The sequence below is a fragment of the Trachurus japonicus genome, chromosome 17, assembly GCF_045865225.1.
Source record: "Trachurus japonicus isolate A0001 chromosome 17, Traja_1.0".
In the NCBI taxonomy this organism is placed as follows: domain Eukaryota; kingdom Metazoa; phylum Chordata; class Actinopteri; order Carangiformes; family Carangidae; genus Trachurus; species Trachurus japonicus.
Genome location: NC_140923.1, coordinates 13581312 through 13601134, shown reverse-complemented (window position 1 = coordinate 13601134; position 19823 = coordinate 13581312). Strand labels below are relative to the sequence as shown.

Here is a 19823-nt window from a genome sequence, read left to right as displayed (position 1 = left end):
GCCGCGTACATGTTTATGTCACAGGCATGCGCCGCCAGTACAGGAATATAACAACAAACATGTCGGATTCGACAAACTTGCATCACCATTATGCACGCAGATTTCCCCCCATAAAACGCTTGTCAAAACGCGGAATAAAAAGTGAGAACGCAACGCCACTTTTGCACTTTCTGTTCAGATCGTTTCCAATTTAAATAAAAAAGAGACAATGATAAAAGGATGTCAACCCAACAAACTGATTAATCATCCAGTCATTTCAAGTAAGTATGAGTTACAGCTCTAATCATGCCTTTTATTTGAAACTGGCCTTGAATGCACAGCAAAAGTGAAAATACAGCCTTTGCCTAGAGGTCACGACTCATTCACAGCAATCATTTCCAGCCATGCAAACATTTTCAAGTTCATGTATTTCTATAGTAAGTGCTGATTCACAAGGAGAACAGTCATATCACTTTCTCCACACTGACTGGTATTCTTGAGTGCTGCATTTAAAAAATCTGTGCGGGGGCTAAAGGACATGACACGAGTCACTGCTGTATCCGGACCATCAGCCTTTTGTCTTCTTGTTACTATTTTAAAGCACTTGCATTTTGCAACAGGACAGTTTGAGCGTTATTTATCCCAGCTGCTATTGATAAACTTCACACTGCAGACTACAGACAGCTGATACCGACCTCACATCAACACCTGCGTGCACAGACGATTTACAGAAAAGCAATATCCTACTTTGTGATTTTAGACTGAACCTCTAAATGCATGACACAGGAACTGTTGGCAGCACAAGACGGTTTTTGCTATGAAGCAGCTGCAGGCCCGAGACGTATCAAATTGATAAGTAAACAGAGACACAAAGTGCTAGCGGAGTTATATGTTATATACCTTTAGGTCAACGAGCTGGTTAGAAAGAGAAAGCTGAACAACTGACAACCAATGGACCTTCTTCCCCCTTCAATGAAACTCTTTAAAAGGCTATGGACATTGTTTCAGTGTCAATGATACGAACTTGAATGCAAACATGAGCAGTTGGGTAGAAACGTAATCTACATGTTACGGTAGGAGAAAAAAAAAAGGACACCTGAAAAGGACTAGCAAAAACATCAGGGCCAGCGGGGTCAACATTAATCCCCAGGATCCTCCGATAGGAAAGAGTAATGTTACTAAGGTGAAGCGGCAGTTCACAGACGAGCTCCATGCCAAGTGGCTCAGACTGTATCTGTGGATCAGATTTAGCGATGGCGAAATGAGCTGCTTGAGTTTCTTTTTTTAATAAAAATGTACAAGCTTGGCCCTTTTCAACAGCAATTTTAACTTTTTCATTACCAAAGATGTCATTAAGAGGAAAGAGATGAAGAGAGGAGACGAAGAATAACGCATGGATACAAGAGGAAGCCACCAAAAGACATGACTGAAGACACTGATGCAGCTACGACAAGTGCACATGCGTTTACACACATGTATAAGTCAACCATGACTGACCACGCGATCAAATGTTACACTGACAGTATGAATAGTTTCATCATACGGAGAATATTACGAGCAAGCTTTCATTTCCAGCAGCACTGTGGATGCAGCAGCACGAGCTGTCCCAAGTTTAATAGGCTGCCTTTGTAATGCTTCTTTGCAAATGCATCACAAATAAAGAAACCGTCAGAAGCATGCTTGCCTTTTCATCTTTCACTGCCTTTTATCTGTACTAATTAACGATAGCTAGGTGGAAAAAATAATTTACTTCACTGTGCTGCTTAAAGGCTACCGGCAGCTTGTGACAGCAACTTTTAAGACAGAATGTTTTTCGCTTTGCTTTTTGTGAACCAATCAATACATCTCTTTTCATTGGCTGGGTTGCATTAAATACTACATGCTTTAACGACGAATGAATTAGATTTTCAAGTGCTGAGATACAACATTTGAATATCATGACCTGACATGGATCACATTTCTTCAATTGGAGAAAAAAAAAGGGCAGCGTGCTCATGAGTGAGACTGAAGATCTGTTTTTATTTGTCTGTGTGCGTGGTGGCCTTTCTGACGTTGAATGCAGGATGCTGGCTGTCAGAGTAAATATTAAGTAATAAAAATCCATCTGACTTAATGTTAGCTGGTTAAGTAGTGCAAGTGCAACTTGATGACGCTGCAGCTGCAGCTGCAGCAGCTGTTAAGCCTCGGTGGCACACCACAGCAGCAGGTTTATGGTAAACACCAATATACAGTAACGTCTGTACTTCAGGGAATCACTTAAATTGGAGGAAGGTTAAACTACAATCTTGAGTAAGAACAGGAGAAGCTAAGAACTACAGGTGAACTCACGAGTGGGACTCCCACCTTCCAAAAAGTGTGCAATCCCCCTGTATGTGAAGCACATGAGTGGGGGGAATTCCCCCCCCATTTTAAAAAATGAGTTTCCGGCCCTGGGATACGAGACCATGTAATACCAGTTGTGAAACAAGCACTCCTACATTATGACAGAATCGTTCTCAGCAGTGCTAAATACCGTTTCATGGTTACATCAATGCTGATATCATCTAATAGTGGAGCACCAATGCCTTGTGCACTGGAACGACAATATAAACAACGATTTAAGAAAATACTCTAAAGCTGCGGCTGAGATCTGTCAACGTTGTGCAGGATATATACAGAACTAATTCACACGGCTGAACTAGTCCAAGTGAAAACATGTTTGCTCCTGTATTAAATGATGAGACATTAAGCCCAGACCAATCTACTCCCCAAACAAGTTTCATTTAGGCAGTCCCTTTGTTTGAGTAAACTACATGTCACTTTAATAGTATATGCAAATGAACTATTCATAGATGTGGTCGTGTTGTTTTTAGCTTAGCTCTGAACCTATGCAAACTGAAACAAGCAAGCACAGGCATGTATAACACTGAAGCAGCATCAACACTAAACCATACCACTGTCCATGATTAACCAAATTTGACCACATTCAGAGTTCAGGGTTAAGGGGTAATAGTGTGTTTAATTCCACACAAAAACGGAGCTGCAGCAAAAACCAATCAAAAGACACATGAAGAAACGGTCTTTGGTTCATGAAATTCCTCGTTCACCTATTTTACTGGAGGATCCTCCGGCCTCAGAAACCATGGTCACTGACAGAGCCAAAGTAAACAGGATATGACCGCTTTCTTTGGCATTGGTAAAATGAAAGTATCCCAGCAATAAAGAATGCAACCCATACGCCCATTGTCAAATTGTCTTCTCTATCAACAGACACTGTTATCTCTCCGACTGCTCATTCATAAAGGGAAACTCAAACTGCTCGTATTTCATTAAAAACCCTAAATGTTGTCGTTTTACAACCAGGCCCTTTTTTCTTCCTACTTCTGCCTTGTCATGCTGTATTCAAATTCCTGCAGAAAGGTCACAGGAAGCTCAAATTGACAGTTTCTTTTTTTTTCTTCTTTTTTTTAAAAAAAAAAAAGCACATGTTGGATTATCAACGCCATCAGCCGTTACACACAGACAGATACTGCACTCAACGTACCAAACAAAAACAACGCTCTGCACACATTCAGCTGCTGGCAAAGGCTAGCACATGTTGTGTAATCAGGAGGCTCCACCCTCTTCACACACAAATACACACACATGCACTAACGCACGCTTGCTGGGCCTCTCGAAGACACAGATACTCCGCCGACGGAGCCAACTACAGATCAGGCTCGGGCCCACGTAGAAGCACCTCATATCATAAACGGCACCAGTGCTTTTTTCACAGTCTTGTTTGAACTCCAACACAATAAATGTGGGTGACAACTTGAAGTGAAAGTGATACAAAGCAGATTGTTAAGCCGTCTGGAAGAGTGGAAGTAGAAGAATTTCGCCTTTGGCTCTCTGTGTTTGGGATTTTTCCATTTAATAAAACCTTCCCAAGTTTCTCTCGACCTTCTGGGCCAATTTACCTTCAATATGATCATGACAGAATGATTCTTTAACAACCATTAATGGTCAATAGCAGCAAACTGAGAGCGCACAAAGGGCACTGGTCTGCACTTTGCCAGTGTGCTTAGAAGAGTAAAATGAAAACTGACCGTTTTGGGGGGTTTCCCTAAAGATACAGCCCCGGTGTGATCACTCAAAACAAAAAAAAGAGGAACTGCATTCATAGGGTTTGAGTAAAAGGCCAATATGCTTGCAGTAATTTCATAACTTCACTTGAGCCGGACATAATAACATCTCAGCGTTACTGGTGACATAAAAACTGGACGTCAGAGACAAGACTCCAAACATCTCACAGCCAGCTGGGCTAAGCCTCTCAGGAGATGAGTCTCATACACAAAGGGCACCACCTGGACCGACTGCTCTTATGGTTCATGTAAAAATCAGCCTATGAGCTGTAGTGAACCTCACAGTGGAGGCTTTAGTTCATCATTACAGACCATAACATGTGATGCTCATAAGAACTTTCATACAGAATAATAAATAAATAATTGTTTTGTCTTCCATTGCACTGATCTGCATTAATACCCACCACCTCCCCCCCGTTGTGATGGTCTATCTTCCTTCTTTGCCACTTTTTGGTTGACTTTTCTTCAGTTAATGGTACATGCCTTGAAAACAAAACAAAAGCATGACGTATACAACTTTCAACAGGGTCATATTCATCGCTGTGTTAAGGTATAATCAATTATGAAAGCTGTTTTTTGTTGGGATCCATATTGCAAATTTATGACGTAAAAACAAGACGGCAACACATGCTTCCATTCAATTGTCACATTAAGAAAAATAAATCTCAAGATGGACATTTCTGGGAATACTATGTCCTTACATAATTGTTCCTGCTGTTCAGCACCTTGGTCAATATCCTATTCTCTAAGAGGCTTAAAGGCTACGGCAGCCATGGTATGGTTTTCTAGTTACACATACTGTAGGTTCGCTCATTTCTCCTGTTTATCTAGCAAGGAAACCTTGAAATGATTTCAAAATCTTTGTTTTTAAATGTGTATTGTGACTACATATGAGGTTGTGAAGACGACTGTATACATTAAATGATTCAAATCAAACTGTCCATTATCCATGAGGTTGTATTTCTTTTGTTTTGCCCCCCACTCTGCTTTATGAACATCTGAGTTGACTGCACGTGTAAAATTGATGTGACTGCAGACCCTCCCTCATCTGAATTTCATGATCTGGAAGGATTTAAAGGGGAATCTGATTTTTTTGCACTCAGACCTGTCACTCAATATATGCAAGCATCATCGCAGGGTGAACGTTGGCAGTAATGTTGCCAAGAGAAACACGAGAAGATAATAACCGACCAAATCCCTGCCTGAACGTTTTGATTTGCTTCTGATCAGCACCACACAAGCACAAACAATTATCCATCCGTATTTACATTAAAATTTCATTTATCATGTTCTGCTATTGATTAATTACTGGGCAAAACTTTTACCACAATATGAAATGACATTGATTAGCAAGCAAACTAAATGTCATGTAGCAAAAAGAAAAAAAAGCTCTTAGTTTAATTGAAGCAGCAGCAGGGAAATATTTTTCTTTTTAACCCGATCAACTAACAAATTATTGAATTAGTTTTATCTGCAGTGCACCATGGATTATAGCATAGTACATCGTAAAACCAAGTTAAATATGAAGAGGAATTCCTGCCAACCACATTTTGGAGGAAATGTGTAACATATTGAGTAGCTGATTAATTTCCCTTTAGTTTTAAAATCTCAATTTTCATTCTGCAGCTCGTACAAGACAATTGCCGAGCATCTGTGCTAGTGGAAAAAAATCCTTCCATCAAATCAAATGCTCAAAATCTTTCTCCAATTTGCACAAAACAAATCACAAGACTGTTGCACAGGCATGGGTAGTAAATTTGGGAGAAATAGTTGATGGGTAATAATGAAAGAAAAAGCTTTGAAGGAGCAACAAATACCTTCAAAATGACTCAGCCAAGGAAACGCTGAGGAGGAAATTGACTTATCCAACATCAAACTTAGATACAACTGCACATAAGGTTGCACTCTATTGTGGGACGGTCATCAGTCAGCGTCAATCAATTTAGACACAGGCTGTTATACTCATGTGTGGTGTACGTGAGGTTTTTAAACTGGCATTGGTCATTTTCCTTGAATAACATCACTTTAAAATACAATATGATGAAGCTATCAAGGCTGCCAGACCATCGCTGCTGTTCAGAGAGAGTTACCTTTTGTAGTTTGACCGAATAAATATCATCTATTATGACATATAGTATTAGCCTCCCAGATTAAATGGATAAAGCCTCGTGTCTGGGAACAGCTTCCATCTGGCTATGTGTGAGCTGTGGATCCCAGAGCTGAAACAATTAGCCGATTAGTCAGTCAACAGGAAACTAATTGCTAACTATTTTGATCAAAAGAATCATTCATAAGTTTTTGCAGAAGTGGCACGTTTTCTATTTCCAGCTTCTCAGTTGTGAATTCTTAATGGTGTTCATTGTCCTATTGAATATTAAACTGTATTTTTAGATCTGAGTGTTGGTCTATGAAAACATGCAATTTGACTGTGGGCCTCAGTTAAATGTGATCAGTATTATTTACTATTAGTAATGTGCTGTGATCAACTCACTCTAGAAAATAAACAATGAAAATAGTTGTTAGCTGCAGCCGTAATGTGCTCTCTAGTATTAAATAGGATGTGCATAGGTTACCAAAATCCACCGATTCAATCCCTTGATAAATATAGTCCTCGTCTGAAAAAGGAATGACATTTAAGAAACGGTAATAAGCAGGGATGACACCTGAACACTAATAATTCAAATCATCAGATCCATCACCTCCCGAGTTGAGCCTTTTGGGTCGGCTGTAGACAGAGCAATGCAAGATCAGAACGACAATATGGAAGACTATATGAACCTTCACCATGAGAGACTCTTTTCAAGATCAAAAGTTCACCGTTATTTAGTGGGGTGGCGGGAAATACTGACAACGTGAAATGTTTGTGTTCGTGATTACAGTGCTCCGGTGCCAAAAGCGACAAAATCGACTAGACTACATTTGACACAAGCTCCTCTAAACAATTATGGTCATCGTTACTACAAATGCAATACAAATACTCTTGGTTATTTGGGTTATAGACTCTTGGTAGAGCAAGACACCTTTGATTTGTCATCTGTGACACCGTATATTAGAAATTAAATCTATAAATGCGCCTTCATTGTCCAATAACAGTTCATTAACCGATTTTTTTTTTTTTACTTGTCTGATAAATACACTGCAATAATGTGTATAGTGCAAAAACAACATATAATTTATACACTGTACTTTGAGATCTTTCAGTTCAGCAGAGACTCACATGATGAAATGTTACCTTTTCTACGCTCGAGGCAACACAAACACATGTGCCGTCATTTCAATGTCACACATCCATAAACTGGCACAAGAGCTTTAACACCAGAGAGCAAAGCGTCTCAGTGACACAACAGAAAATGAACTGCGGTACCGATGCCAGGATATCCATAACAAATTGCAAGAAAATGTCTACTGTTATAATGCAACTGTCAACTATCAACTATAATGTCATTCAGAGCACACACTCTGCCAACGGCTGACAATACGATGCGTCTCTTATTCTCAAGTATAGCTTGCTGACAGTTAATAATTCATATATTGAATGTGTAATGTAGATTCACCAGTTTCTGTCACTAGATCTGGATTACTGTCTGAATCTGCACCAAATTGCCCAATAGTACTGGCCCATCCCTCTACCTAGTTTGGTGTGAAGCTTTGTAGACCTGTGGGATCTGATGCCTTGGTTGCTAGTTACACGAATAGGCCCTTCATCCATCTTCAAGTTGTCTTTATTTGGCTATTGTCAATATTAAGATATAAGCACAACCTATCACAGGACATAAAACACCACCCACCTTAGGCGACCCATAAAACATGTTCGACAAAGTGAGTGAATCTGATTACACTGGCACATCAACAAAAAGCCCACTAATCTCACCTCATACAATTAACTACAAACTGGCGGTGCAGACAATCAACCCTGGCAGCACACACCATGCTTACACCTGAACACCATTACGCTAATAGGAAAGGATAAGCCTATATCCACACTAATGTACTTTAGTTTTGAAACCATCACTTTTGCTATATTTATGTTGGCGTCCATATTACTCCAGCATCTTCTAACCCCTAAAATGGAAACCTTTAGCAAATGCTGCTCGGTCTGTTTTATTTTGAAGACTCCGGGATTGTGTTTACGGGCAGAAAATGAGACTTTGAGAAATTATGACAAACACCCATATTTTATTCCTAATGGGGGGCTTATCAGTCACGACATATCCTTCCCTGATTCGTCACGCTCCTATCACATGACTCTTTTCCGGAGTAAAGCAAACAGTATGGTCATTCTTTCTGACATGTAGCTAAAACACTTGTCTGGATGGAGATAGGTTTCGTTTTAATACGCCACTATAAAATGAAGATCCATTACCGCAGGTGTAGCATGACATACGATGATACAAATCAGATATCCTTCTTGCACAGCAAGGGATAGTAGTATATGTTAATAAATTCTTAAGCAGTTTGTAATAATTGCACGTATGGATTCCCTCGTCATAATGTACTATATGATAAACAAGTCCTGTGCCTGAATATCAAAACATTACGTCTCAACTGTACAGGTTGTCATTCATTTGGTTTGCGCTTGTGAATGTAAATTTTCAGAAGCCAATTCGCAGTTTTCCTTTGAACGTATTTAGGCGATCTGTTGTATTTGTGGTGTCAGTATAACAAGCTTGTTTACTTGATATTATTGAGTTAATGAAATACTAATTGACAAATTATGGCATGTTTTTCCCACGCAGTAACACAAAACTGATCATCTTTAGCACAATTATTTTGTAATCACAAACAGTAATCATTACTGAAAATGGTGAAATGTTTTCTTGTAGTCACAAAAGGAAAAATAATAAATGTTGACAAATCCACAGCACTGTTTAATGTAAATAGAAGAACACATAAAATGTGTTTCCTTCCTCTTCCTGCAAATGCCAGCATGTACATTTTAGGCTCTTCTTGCCTTTTCCTTAGAGAGCCTCTTTCATTTATTTAACAACCTATGCTGGGTGAATTAAGTGTCTATACACTGACATATGTATGTACAATCAGTTGCAGGTGCAGCACTGTTTTCCTATTCAAACATATTCATAAATGTGTACCTAAGGCCAGAATAGCTCTTAATATACTGGTAATAATACACCAATTGTGCGTTTTTTGTGCTGTAATGATGGTATCCAGTTTCATATAAGTGTGAATGCAAGTTGTCTGTACAAACCAGCACTTTAAACTGAGGTTGATTAAATTTTAGGCTGACGTTTTGTTGGTTCAGATCGGTCGTTGCACGGACAGCCATCTAAAAACAGGCAGCTTTTGTATCAGGCAACACACCCCCAAGATGTCACAGCCACTGGCTGGGAGGCGCAAAAGCTCCTGGTTATTCAAGCTATGCTAGTTCCTTGTATGTATTCGCAATCAAAACGATATATTTTCGACTAAATTTGATTTGCTATTGTGGCTAAAAAACTGTGCGAGGTGTAAATAAACTGTGCTGCGCTGGCTAGATCATTGCAGACAACACCACCCACCTCACGGTAATGTCGCTCGTGTTTGCCTTCAATACACAGGCAGCAATATGTTGTTGAGCGCTAAAAATTTCCAACTTAGCTACGGGTAGTAAACATTAGGATTTCATTTATTTCATGTTCTGGACCGGGTTCCCTGAGTATGTATTACATTTGGTGCCACAATGTGGAAACAAACCAGGTTCACGTTTTATGTTTTAATGGCAATATTCAACGCAAGAGCACCATACAAGCTGAGACAAAAGCCCACTGCAGCCCCTCCGCTGCCCTCACATCGTCCCCCCTCCCCAGCGCCTAATAGCTAGCTAGCTCGCTCCCAGCCCTACACAGCCTCGCTGGCTGGCTGGGTGGCAGACAGGCAGTGTTGTAGTGGGTATGCTGCTTTTTAGGTGGCTACACTGCTCATACCTGTATCACACAGACTATAGTTGGATAGTTTTGTTGTAGTGGGCATACTGAAATATTAATGCATTTTCAGTGGGTATACTGAGTGTACCTGAGTATCACATTGACTACACCACTGCTGGCAGTCAGACTACTGAGGCTAAAACAGCTCGCTCTGCTTCGCCCCGACATTTTCCTATCGGCTCTCGCTCTACTCTCGTTTCCTAAACGGCAGCTATTTATTTTATAAAAGCAAGTATTGGTCAAATAAAATAAAATAAAAAAAACAGTTGGCGCAGAGAAACTACTCAATGTGTGTAACAACGCACGTGGCGGGCAACTATACCGAACCCACGCAAACACATAACATTCCATTTTCGAACGCAGTTTACGTCAAGTTAGCCGAACGTTAGCCTGCTCGCGCTGTAGCCAGATGGCTAACGTTAATTTTTTCTTACCACCTCATGATCCGACGCAGTCTAACAACAACAAAACCTTTGCAATTGCACTTACCTTTAAACGGGGGCTACACGTTCCCGCCGACTCATTCGGGTTAAGCTATATATAAAATATTGCGCAATATAAACAGTTATTTCCTAAATTATTGGACGTTAACCGTAGCCTACGGCTGTGTGACGTTCATCGCTGGTTTGAAAACATCCCAGCCGTTCGTCGCTCGCCCGTCCTCTCCGAGAAGAACCCAGCAAAACATGCAAGCTGCGCTCTGATTGGCCGAGAGCAGTCACGTGACCCGCCTGAGCCCCACCGAGCTTATAAGGTCTCCGTCTGCTGGATAGACTTGTAGATGGGTATGTGTTAAACGATTTAACTCTCTTTTTGCAGTGCTATGAGTAAAACCCGAGGCTTTAATGTCGAGGATATTATCTGTGCTGTCATATTTTTGTCAGTTTAGCGGCGTGTGTAACGTGCAGATGGCGTTTTTTAGTGTGTGTGGGTTTTTTTTAGCCTGAAAGAAAGGGACAGGAGAGGAGAGGGAGAGCAGTAATGGGCACTTGACGTCATCTTTTCCGTTGCTGTGTTGTTGCGGTCAGTGCGAACTTTCTCGAAGATCAATGGCTTGGAGATTATGGGTGAAATGGCGGTTGCCTTATTTCTAAGGTCATACCGAGAGGCCACAGTTGCACTTTAAATTTTTTTTTAGTTTTGGTTCACCCTTTTTTTTTTTAAACCCGCCAATTCCTTGTGTAGGCCCTGCTTTGAATCGGTTGCGCAGTGACATTTGCATCATGGTGGATGGTTACTACGCGCATGCGTCATGGTGCATAATGTTATATGTTGCAGAGCAGGCTTGAAAGTCGCAAGAGGAAACCGGCGTGGGGGAGGGGCACCGGCGAGACACGAAAACGCCACCGGGGCGGGATGGAAATGACAGAGGCTGTTGTAGGAAGGGAGCTGTGTTGTTGAATGCACTGCAAGAGGGTTTATCATATAAAGGCCTGAGCGGATTAACTGTAAACGTATCTGCAGCCCTTAAAGAAACACTCAATGCATTGATTCAATGTATAGATTTTGATTTAACAAAGATTTGAGATACTTTTGACATTAAGTTGTGGCCTCAGTTTAATGAAAGCCACAATTTAATGTTGAGGTGTAAATATCTTCATTTAAATCATAAGTGGCTGAAGCACACATTCAAGATGTGTCCAGTTTAGTTCTGATTAGGAGGAATTTACACTTATTTACAACAGGGAGCATGTTTTGGTTATGGAAATCTACAACTACGATATTCATTGGTCACAGTAATGTGTATGATTTCAGCTCAGAGTCTAGCTAATATATGGATAGAGCTGCAAGAATTACTATTCATTGATCATGAGCAAAATTATAAACATTGTTATACAAACTTATGAGAATATTTGCAGCCTTTCTTTGTCATATCTGAGTGTATACCGAATATTTTTGTGTTCTGCATTATCATCTGCATCATCGTAGGCTTCAAGAAATTACAAATGTTATTTTCACCAATTGATCAGTGGGGTTTTAAAAAGAAAGAAAGAAAACTTTTACTGTGGCCCTGTATGGTATAATGGTTTGATGTAATGTGTAGCAATTCTGACAACTGAACATGTAATTGAATACCCTTTGTGTGACCAAGATTTCATGCGTTTCACGTGAGCCAGAGTTGCACAAGACAGAAAGAAATAGAAAAATATATTTGGCCACATCTTGAATTATTACTTGCTTTTTTGCGTGTGAGCTGATATTGAATAATTCTGACTGATCGCATTGTTAAAAATAACTCTTAAATGTCTATTTGGGCACATGGTGCCATCATTGCTTGCCAAGGAAGGCTCTTACTAATGTGGCATTGACAATGGAAACTGTGACATAACCCTTTTCCTTTCTATAGCACCATGTGTAAAAGCTTGATTATATTTAACTAAATAAAAATATAGTTTCCCTTAATCATGTTATGTTGCAGTATTTTGAAGACTATGTTTGGTCAGCTACACTAGTCCCAGATAAAAAACAGACTCACAATGGAAAGACATAAGAATAACACTTCCTCTGAAACATACCAGATTATAAAATCTATTATCCAGCCTGCCTGATAGATCCTGTAGTTATTGTCGTAGAACAAAATATTAATAAATAAACCATTACATCAGTGTGAAGCAACAGTACATTCTCCATGTTATAATCCCTGTTAAGTGACACACTGACACCTAGAGCACAGGTACATGAACAATTTATTTACACAATATGTTTGCGTCAAATATAATATCTGCTTCAGGGACGATTTGCCTCGAAGAAAAGCAAATAATAGCCGAAAAACGTCTACAGGTCCGCTCTTACACCGAAGCCTGGTCCTGTAGGAGGCTCTGTCAGAGAAGTCAAGCCTCCTGCAGGCTCACAGGAGAAGCGGCCGTTCCTGTAGAGAAAAGGAAAAGATGATATGTCTTAATGTGCAGCCAGTGTCGATATAACTGCGTCGATGAGATAGAAAATATATTAATTAATTATCTGTACCTGGGTCCTGGTGGAGGGACTCTGCCTGCTTTGAGTTCATCGATAATATGCTCGATGTCCTTAGGTGCAAGGTCCTCCTGAAAACAAGAGGAAAGCAGGATACATGAAGAAAAGCAGCTTTTCGTTACTAGTATTAAGATTCTTTATTGTACATCCTCTGATTTGGTTGAAGCCTTGTTATTACTATTAAATTAAATCCTATAGACAGAGGGGGTAATTTAGAAAGGTTATATTTTAAATGTTACCTCTCCAACAATTAAAAGGCATTTAAGATGCTTCCAGCCTATTATTTAACCACGGTCATTTTGACTGTCAGTGTTTTTAAAATAGCAGAAGTTAAATTTAACCTTAGGGATGATAGGTCACCAAAGGCCTCACAATACTTTTTTTTTTTGCTGAAATAGATCATTTACTATTGTTGCTTTACACAGGTGCATTGGTAGTTGTTTTCACTTTCATATTTATTGTTAGCTTCTTATTAGTTATTTGTGAATTACGTGTTACCTCTGTGCTCCGTACTAAAGATAATTAAACAGGCTTGCTCATCTCATGAGTAAATTAACAGACAAATTAGTTTTTAAGCTACACAACCAAAGTATGTCTTCCTTATGGATAATTCTGAATTAATATTTCTCACTTAACATAATTAACACTATGTAGTTATTAAATTATTAATGTAAATTCTTATCTAAAAACACAGATGTGGAAGACAGTAACAATCTGACACATGTTGCTGCGCTGTGTCATCTTATATAAAATTAACCATATTCATCTAATAATCGAAGATGGCAAATACTTCTGAGTGGGAACTATTCATATAAAATGCCTCACTTTTTGCTGTTAAGACATTTTTACCTTTTCTGCTTGTAATGATAATACCTCAGCAATTTGCAGAGTTAAGAGAAAATTTTGCCCTTCTCAGTCACATTTACTTTAATTGGGTCATTCACTTATGCTCAACTTGCAATAAGTGAATTTCCCATGGCTATTAAGTGCAGAATTAGTTTCAGATAATGTTCAACCACAAATCTATAAACCAAGCTTTTTAAGATCACATCTGACTCATAAAGTTAATCCATTTTCAAACCGAGGTCATGGATGAGACAACATTGTTATCCCAGCCATATTATTATTAATTTAAGATGGATTATTGTTCGGTCATGGTTTCCATTTCCTGCTGTTCATTTATTTTAAGCCTGTGCATTTGTTGAGTGTACCACACCTACATTAACTTCCACATTAAGGGAAGGGGGGGAAAAAAGTTTTGATTCCAGAAACGGCGCTGAAAGATAAATTCTTTGCGGACATTCTTTGCAAAACTCATTTCAGGCTTTAACCTAATTTTGCTAATTTAGTTATAATGTTCAGTAAGAACGCCATTTGCACTCACATAATAGTTGTCGTTGATCTGGACCATTGGAGCATTCACACAGGCACCTAGGCATTCGACTTCTATTAGTGTGAACATCTTGTCAGGAGTCGTCTCTCCGACCTTGATACCTGTAGAGAAACAAATGAAGGCGTCTTATGTATGTAGCCCATCTCCTGATAAAACAGCAAATAAACTGAACTCCAGCATTACTCACTGATAATACACAGCTGTAACACTATATGTGTATAAAAACCTCACGAGTCGAAAGAACTAACAAATGAGAATATGCCACACACAGTGAAGCGTATGTCTGGCTCGGTTTCAGTCTTGCAGCTTGTAGCCTCAGTCTGCTACAGCTTGCTGTTGTTTGGATAACACTGTCAACTGTATATTTACATGTTTGTTCCCATCTTTGTTTATCTCAAATATAAACAATTAAAAAATGAAAAAAAAGAAAAAAAAATCTGCATTGTCATCTCTTCATTGGTGTTCTGCTGTAAAAATGGAAAATGTCTCTCTCACCCAGTTTGTTTTGGATGGCCTCCAGGATGCTGTCGGAGTTGCAGAGCATGCAGGGTGTTGTTGTGCAGATCTGAATGAAGTATTTTCCCACGGGCTGACGCAGGAACATCGTATAGAACGTCGCTACTTCATACACTCTCATCGGAGGGACTTCCAGCACCTCGGCGACCTGAAAGAGAACGAGTACAAACGTTCAGTGAGGTTTCCTCTAGTCGTGTGACACAGAAAAAGACCCTGGTGTTGTATTGGTCCTTCGTAAATCTGTTATGCAACTGGTTTTTCTAAAGGAAAGTTTTCATCACACAGCTGTGAAACAAATTCCAGAAGAATCCTCTGCGAACCTTGTTCATAACGTTGATGGGGAGCCATCCATGTTGCCTCTGGGCTAAATCCAGCACGGGGATGGTGGCTGCCTGCTTGTGTCCTTCAGGGTACATCGAAATAATCGCCTCGATCCTCTACAGGGGAAATAAAAAAGAGATTTAAATAAATTACTATACATTTTATTATATTTATTTACCATAGATAAATCAGCTTCAACAATAACATGAACTTGAACACAATATCATTCTTGTTGCATAGTAGTGACAATGTTGAGGGCCTCATGTTAACAAAATATTAATATTCAGCCCCAGTATAATATTTGTAAGACAAAAAAGAATGAAATCTAGCTCGTAGTAGTGAAACTGTCTTGAAAACAAAACAAAAAAACACTATTATTATTATTATTGGTACCATTTAGAGAAAACAAAATGGGTGCATCTGAAATCTGTATCAGGCACCTCTACAAAAATGCATATTTGGACTCAGCAAATTCAAGAGGGAATTACTGGAAATAAATTTGAATTAGTGCCTGAAGGCTGTTTGCCTCTGCCAACCAGTGCAGTTGCAGTTAATTAGCATGTGAATCCTCGAGTTATGGCCAAAAACGTGTTGTGAGTGCTCTCAGTGACCTTGACCTTTGATTACCAAAGATCAAATCTGTTCATCTCAAGGTCCAAGTTTAATGTCTGTGCCAAATTTGTCGAGATCGCCTCATGGGGGTTCCTGAGACGCTGAATTCACAGGGTCAAAAAACGTATTTTTCAGGGTCACACTGATCTTTGACATCCAAATACTAATCAGTTCTTTCTTAATTTCAGGGCCATGTTTGTGCCAGATTTGTGGGGATTCCCTCAGGGCATTCCCATTCATAAGGTCACAAGGCCCAAAACACGGTTTGAGAGGTCACAGTCATCTTGGCCTTTGACCACAAAAATCAATCAATTCATCACCAACTCCAAGTGGAAGTTTAAACCAAATTTTAAGAAATTGCCTCGAGCTGTTAATGAGATATTATGTTACAGGAATTGGACTAACAGTTGGAAAACTTGTAAACACGCCGCCGCCGGCCTGACCACAGCTGGGGGGGAATTAATCTATAATGAAAACAACTGTACGGTGCAGCCCTGCTGTTTTTACATGTTATTCTACTTTGTGACTAAACATGGAAGTAAACCGTGCCTCTGGTGTTACACTACAACACTATTAGACTTCATTAGACGACAGCAGGGCACATTTAAATAGTCACACATACCACTTGTCTTTCCAGACGCAACTCAGTCGTGCTTGTTTGCGGCACTAAAACACCACGAAACGAGACAACCAGGCCTCTTTAAAGAGAATCCAACATATTGTTTCCTTTGGATATCTTTACAACCTTTGCTGATCCCGAGTAATAGCACACTGTTGACAGGTATCGTTTTTCCACCACAGAGCCCTGCTGCAGCAGATAGCCAGTACGATGCAGCAATGTGTGTTATTGCATTGACAGGCAGAGGGATAACACAAAAACCCCAACAGCATAGGAGCATAAAAACACATCAGTGTATTCCTTATACACACACACAACTGTTCAGGGAAGATGTCTTACCTTTTTGTTCTCCTCGGTGAACTCAAAAGGGATATCAGGGTTGTTGTCGGGAGTATCTCTGTGCTAAAACACAAAGAAACATCATGGTGTTAAAGGAGCTTAATTCATATAATTTACACCAGATGTTTAATTATTCTTAGTTATCTTTGAATAACATGTATCAGTCAGTTAGTTCATCAAAAATGTGAAGATGCTTTTAGAGACTATTTGTTACACGATTACCACTTTCGTGTGTGAGTAACCGGCTTCTGAGCAGCATCTAATAGTATCTGTTTAAATATGAATAACTCATCATGTGAGCCCAAAGGGGAAACTGGTGCTTCATTTAGACCACTGAGAAGAATCAAACACACACAGATTACATTTCTGTACACACTGCCCCCTTGTGAACAGCAAATATTTTTTTGTCCAATCACATATCAAAAACATCTTTATTGCCCAGAGAGTATGAAACCATGGTGCGTTTCCGTTAGACGACAATATCACATGTGATGTTTTTGTGGCACTGCACGGACCTAACTGGCTGTAACGGCGGCTCGGAAAATGGATACCTTTGGGATTACTTAAGGAAGAATGGAAATATAGTTAAATTTACAGGCTAATTTGTTTTGATCACAGGTGAAAAAGAGGTGAAAACTTTATTTTATTTTTTTTAATGTTATGACTTTCACATTGTGTTGGTAAAATATTTGTATTATGTTGTTTATGACGGTATTGTGTGTTGACACTGGAGTAAAAATGCCCTATTTCATACCAAATAACTAAGTCAGATGAACAATCAACATCTCAGTTCCCCAAATCTACACCAGCTGTCTAACAGACTGCTCAAGTCAATAGTCAGGACAATTAGCAGTGATACAGATGTTGACAACTGGATATTATTATTGTGAATGTATTAAGCCGTGCTAAAAAAATTCACAGGAGACTTTTGGCGCTAATTTATTATCTACCTTGTAGTTCAGTGCGTTCGCTACTCTTGCATGCAAAAGTAGTCTGATTTCAGAACCATAATGAAAATTGAGGACCATTTATATTTAACAAATGCTGGCTGATATCGACAAATGACAATAAAGAATGCAACAACTTCAACAGCTTAAAGTTTTCCTCATTAATAGTAACACAGGCTCATCTCTGTGACCTGCAGAACGGGAAGATTCAGGAAATCTTTTATTCCCCCTGCCATCGTAATGCACAACGCCATTTGTTAGGCCATGCACTTTTGCTTTCATTGCATTTATATCATTTTAGGTTATTTATTGCTCTGTGTGTGTGCGGATAGAGTCGTATCTTTTTTAGTCACGTGTTTTTGTAAGCTGCTGGACAACTTGAATTTCCCTCCAAGGGGATGAATTAAGTATTTTTCTGTTCTATTCTATTAGCTGCTTATCCATTGTAACCTCCAATGTCCAGTTCAACTCTGTGTGAGGTGTTTGTTCAACGGACATTAAACAAGTAAGCCTAATATAACACATCTCTGGTGCACACTTTGCACACAGACACTGTAACTCACCACAAAGATGCCACCGGCTCCAGCGCGTGCAGCTGACCGATGCAGACCCCTGATCTGCCTGGCCTGAAAACACACAGAGAGAGAAGACATGAGTTACCTGGTAGTGTGTGAATAATAACAACCTGAACTATGTAAGAGACAGACTTTAGCAGTATGTTTTCGTACATGAAACTACCTGAAAGGACGAGCAAATAGATAAGTTATCTAGAAAGAATAAAAGATGATAGTATACACCAGACAGACACCTCAATATACAACCACGCACATATTCAAAATCAGCCCAGGGCCTGTTGTTTGCCTGTTGAACTCCTTTGATCTCCATCAATATCTTCCTTTAAATGCAAACTTAATACATATCTTTTCTGGCAAGCTTTTAAATAGTATTTTGTTTGTTTATTTATTTTAGTTTTTAGTTATTTTTACATAATTGGCTTTTGTTTTAATATGCACTTTGCATGTATTGCCATCTTGCTTTTATCCTGAAGCACATTGAGTTTGTCACTCATGTGAAATGTACAATAAAAATAAAGTTGGCATTAAAATTGCTACTGTCACAGTTTGCAATAGAGAAATACGGTAACCCTAAATTTTGCACAAATACTGTATGTGTATAATGCAGGTATGTAATAGTGCAGGTGACTTTTCAGTCATGTCAACAGCTGCATTAAGTAAGCTACGTTTGAACATATCATTTATACATTTAACGGCCATTATCTCTTATCAAAGTCAAAGTCAGTGTCAGTGAAGTGAAGTTACCTCCAAGATATGAATGTTTAAACCCAGAGAGACGCTTTAGTATCGTTCATTTGTCCATTAATCACCTTGTGAGCGGTTGACAGCGTGAAGCTAACCTGTTAGCATGCTAAGTTAGCGGCCTGCTCCGCTGCTTGTCCTTGTGAGAAGTCAAAGCGATTTCTCTCCAAATAACCACACATAGCATTTAAACTTTTACCCAGAATAGTAAGGAATAACACAAACATACCGTCTGCGATACTGCAGAGCGAACAGCAGCAGACAGAAACATCTTGGGGCTCGAAGTTTGGTCCCGGTTTGTCAAGAAATGGACGGGACAGCAGCGGCAGCGGACATCAACACATCAACGTGATCAGCGCTCGATTAGTCTGGTCTGACGTCACGTCGCCTCAGTCGCTGCGTCACTCAATCGATCCCAGATAGGACTTGGACTCGATTGGAAAACAAAAATGATGCCAACAGCCATTTGGACGTTTCCTCGCTGTGTTACGTAACCTAAATCATAGTTCACGTTGCATGTTTACCCGCTGGGGACAGATGATCCATAGTTTCAATAGAGCAAATATTTGTTTTCATAATATTCTCTTACATATCACAACAATGAAATTCAAAAATATAAACTTTTGTTTAGCATCTAAAATCAAAGCTACAAAGTGCTTATCGGTAAAGATAGGATGGAGTCCAAATAATGAGATAAAATGAGATGTGCTTCACATTATCACAATAGATTGCATTGTTTTAGAAAAAGGAATGTGATTGACCAATGAAAACATCCAAAGATAGT

At 39.4% G+C, this 19823-nt stretch overlaps 2 protein-coding genes across 3 annotated transcripts in view; both read right to left on the bottom strand.

The window, feature by feature from the left end:
* The window catches only part of ankrd12 (ankyrin repeat domain 12), a 43669-nt gene extending 33032 nt beyond the window's left edge, over nt 1-10637 (bottom strand). For both annotated transcript variants that reach the window (XM_085803904.1, XM_085803905.1), the window contains exon 1: nt 10493-10637. The gene's annotated coding sequence lies outside the window, so the exon portion shown is untranslated. The remainder of the gene's footprint in view (nt 1-10492) is intronic.
* Nucleotides 10638-12672: 2035 nt separating this feature from the next.
* On the bottom strand, nt 12673-19382 carry ndufv2 (NADH:ubiquinone oxidoreductase core subunit V2). The gene is made up of 8 exons (XM_085803907.1): nt 19269-19382; nt 18287-18349; nt 16777-16839; nt 15206-15322; nt 14865-15033; nt 14361-14470; nt 12971-13047; nt 12673-12872 (listed from the first exon to the last, which is right to left on the bottom strand). The coding sequence occupies exons 1-8, from the start codon at nt 19308-19310 to the stop codon at nt 12779-12781; spliced, it is 735 nt and encodes a 244-aa protein (XP_085660033.1). The 5' UTR covers nt 19311-19382; the 3' UTR covers nt 12673-12778.
* Nucleotides 19383-19823: the final 441 nt, after the last annotated feature.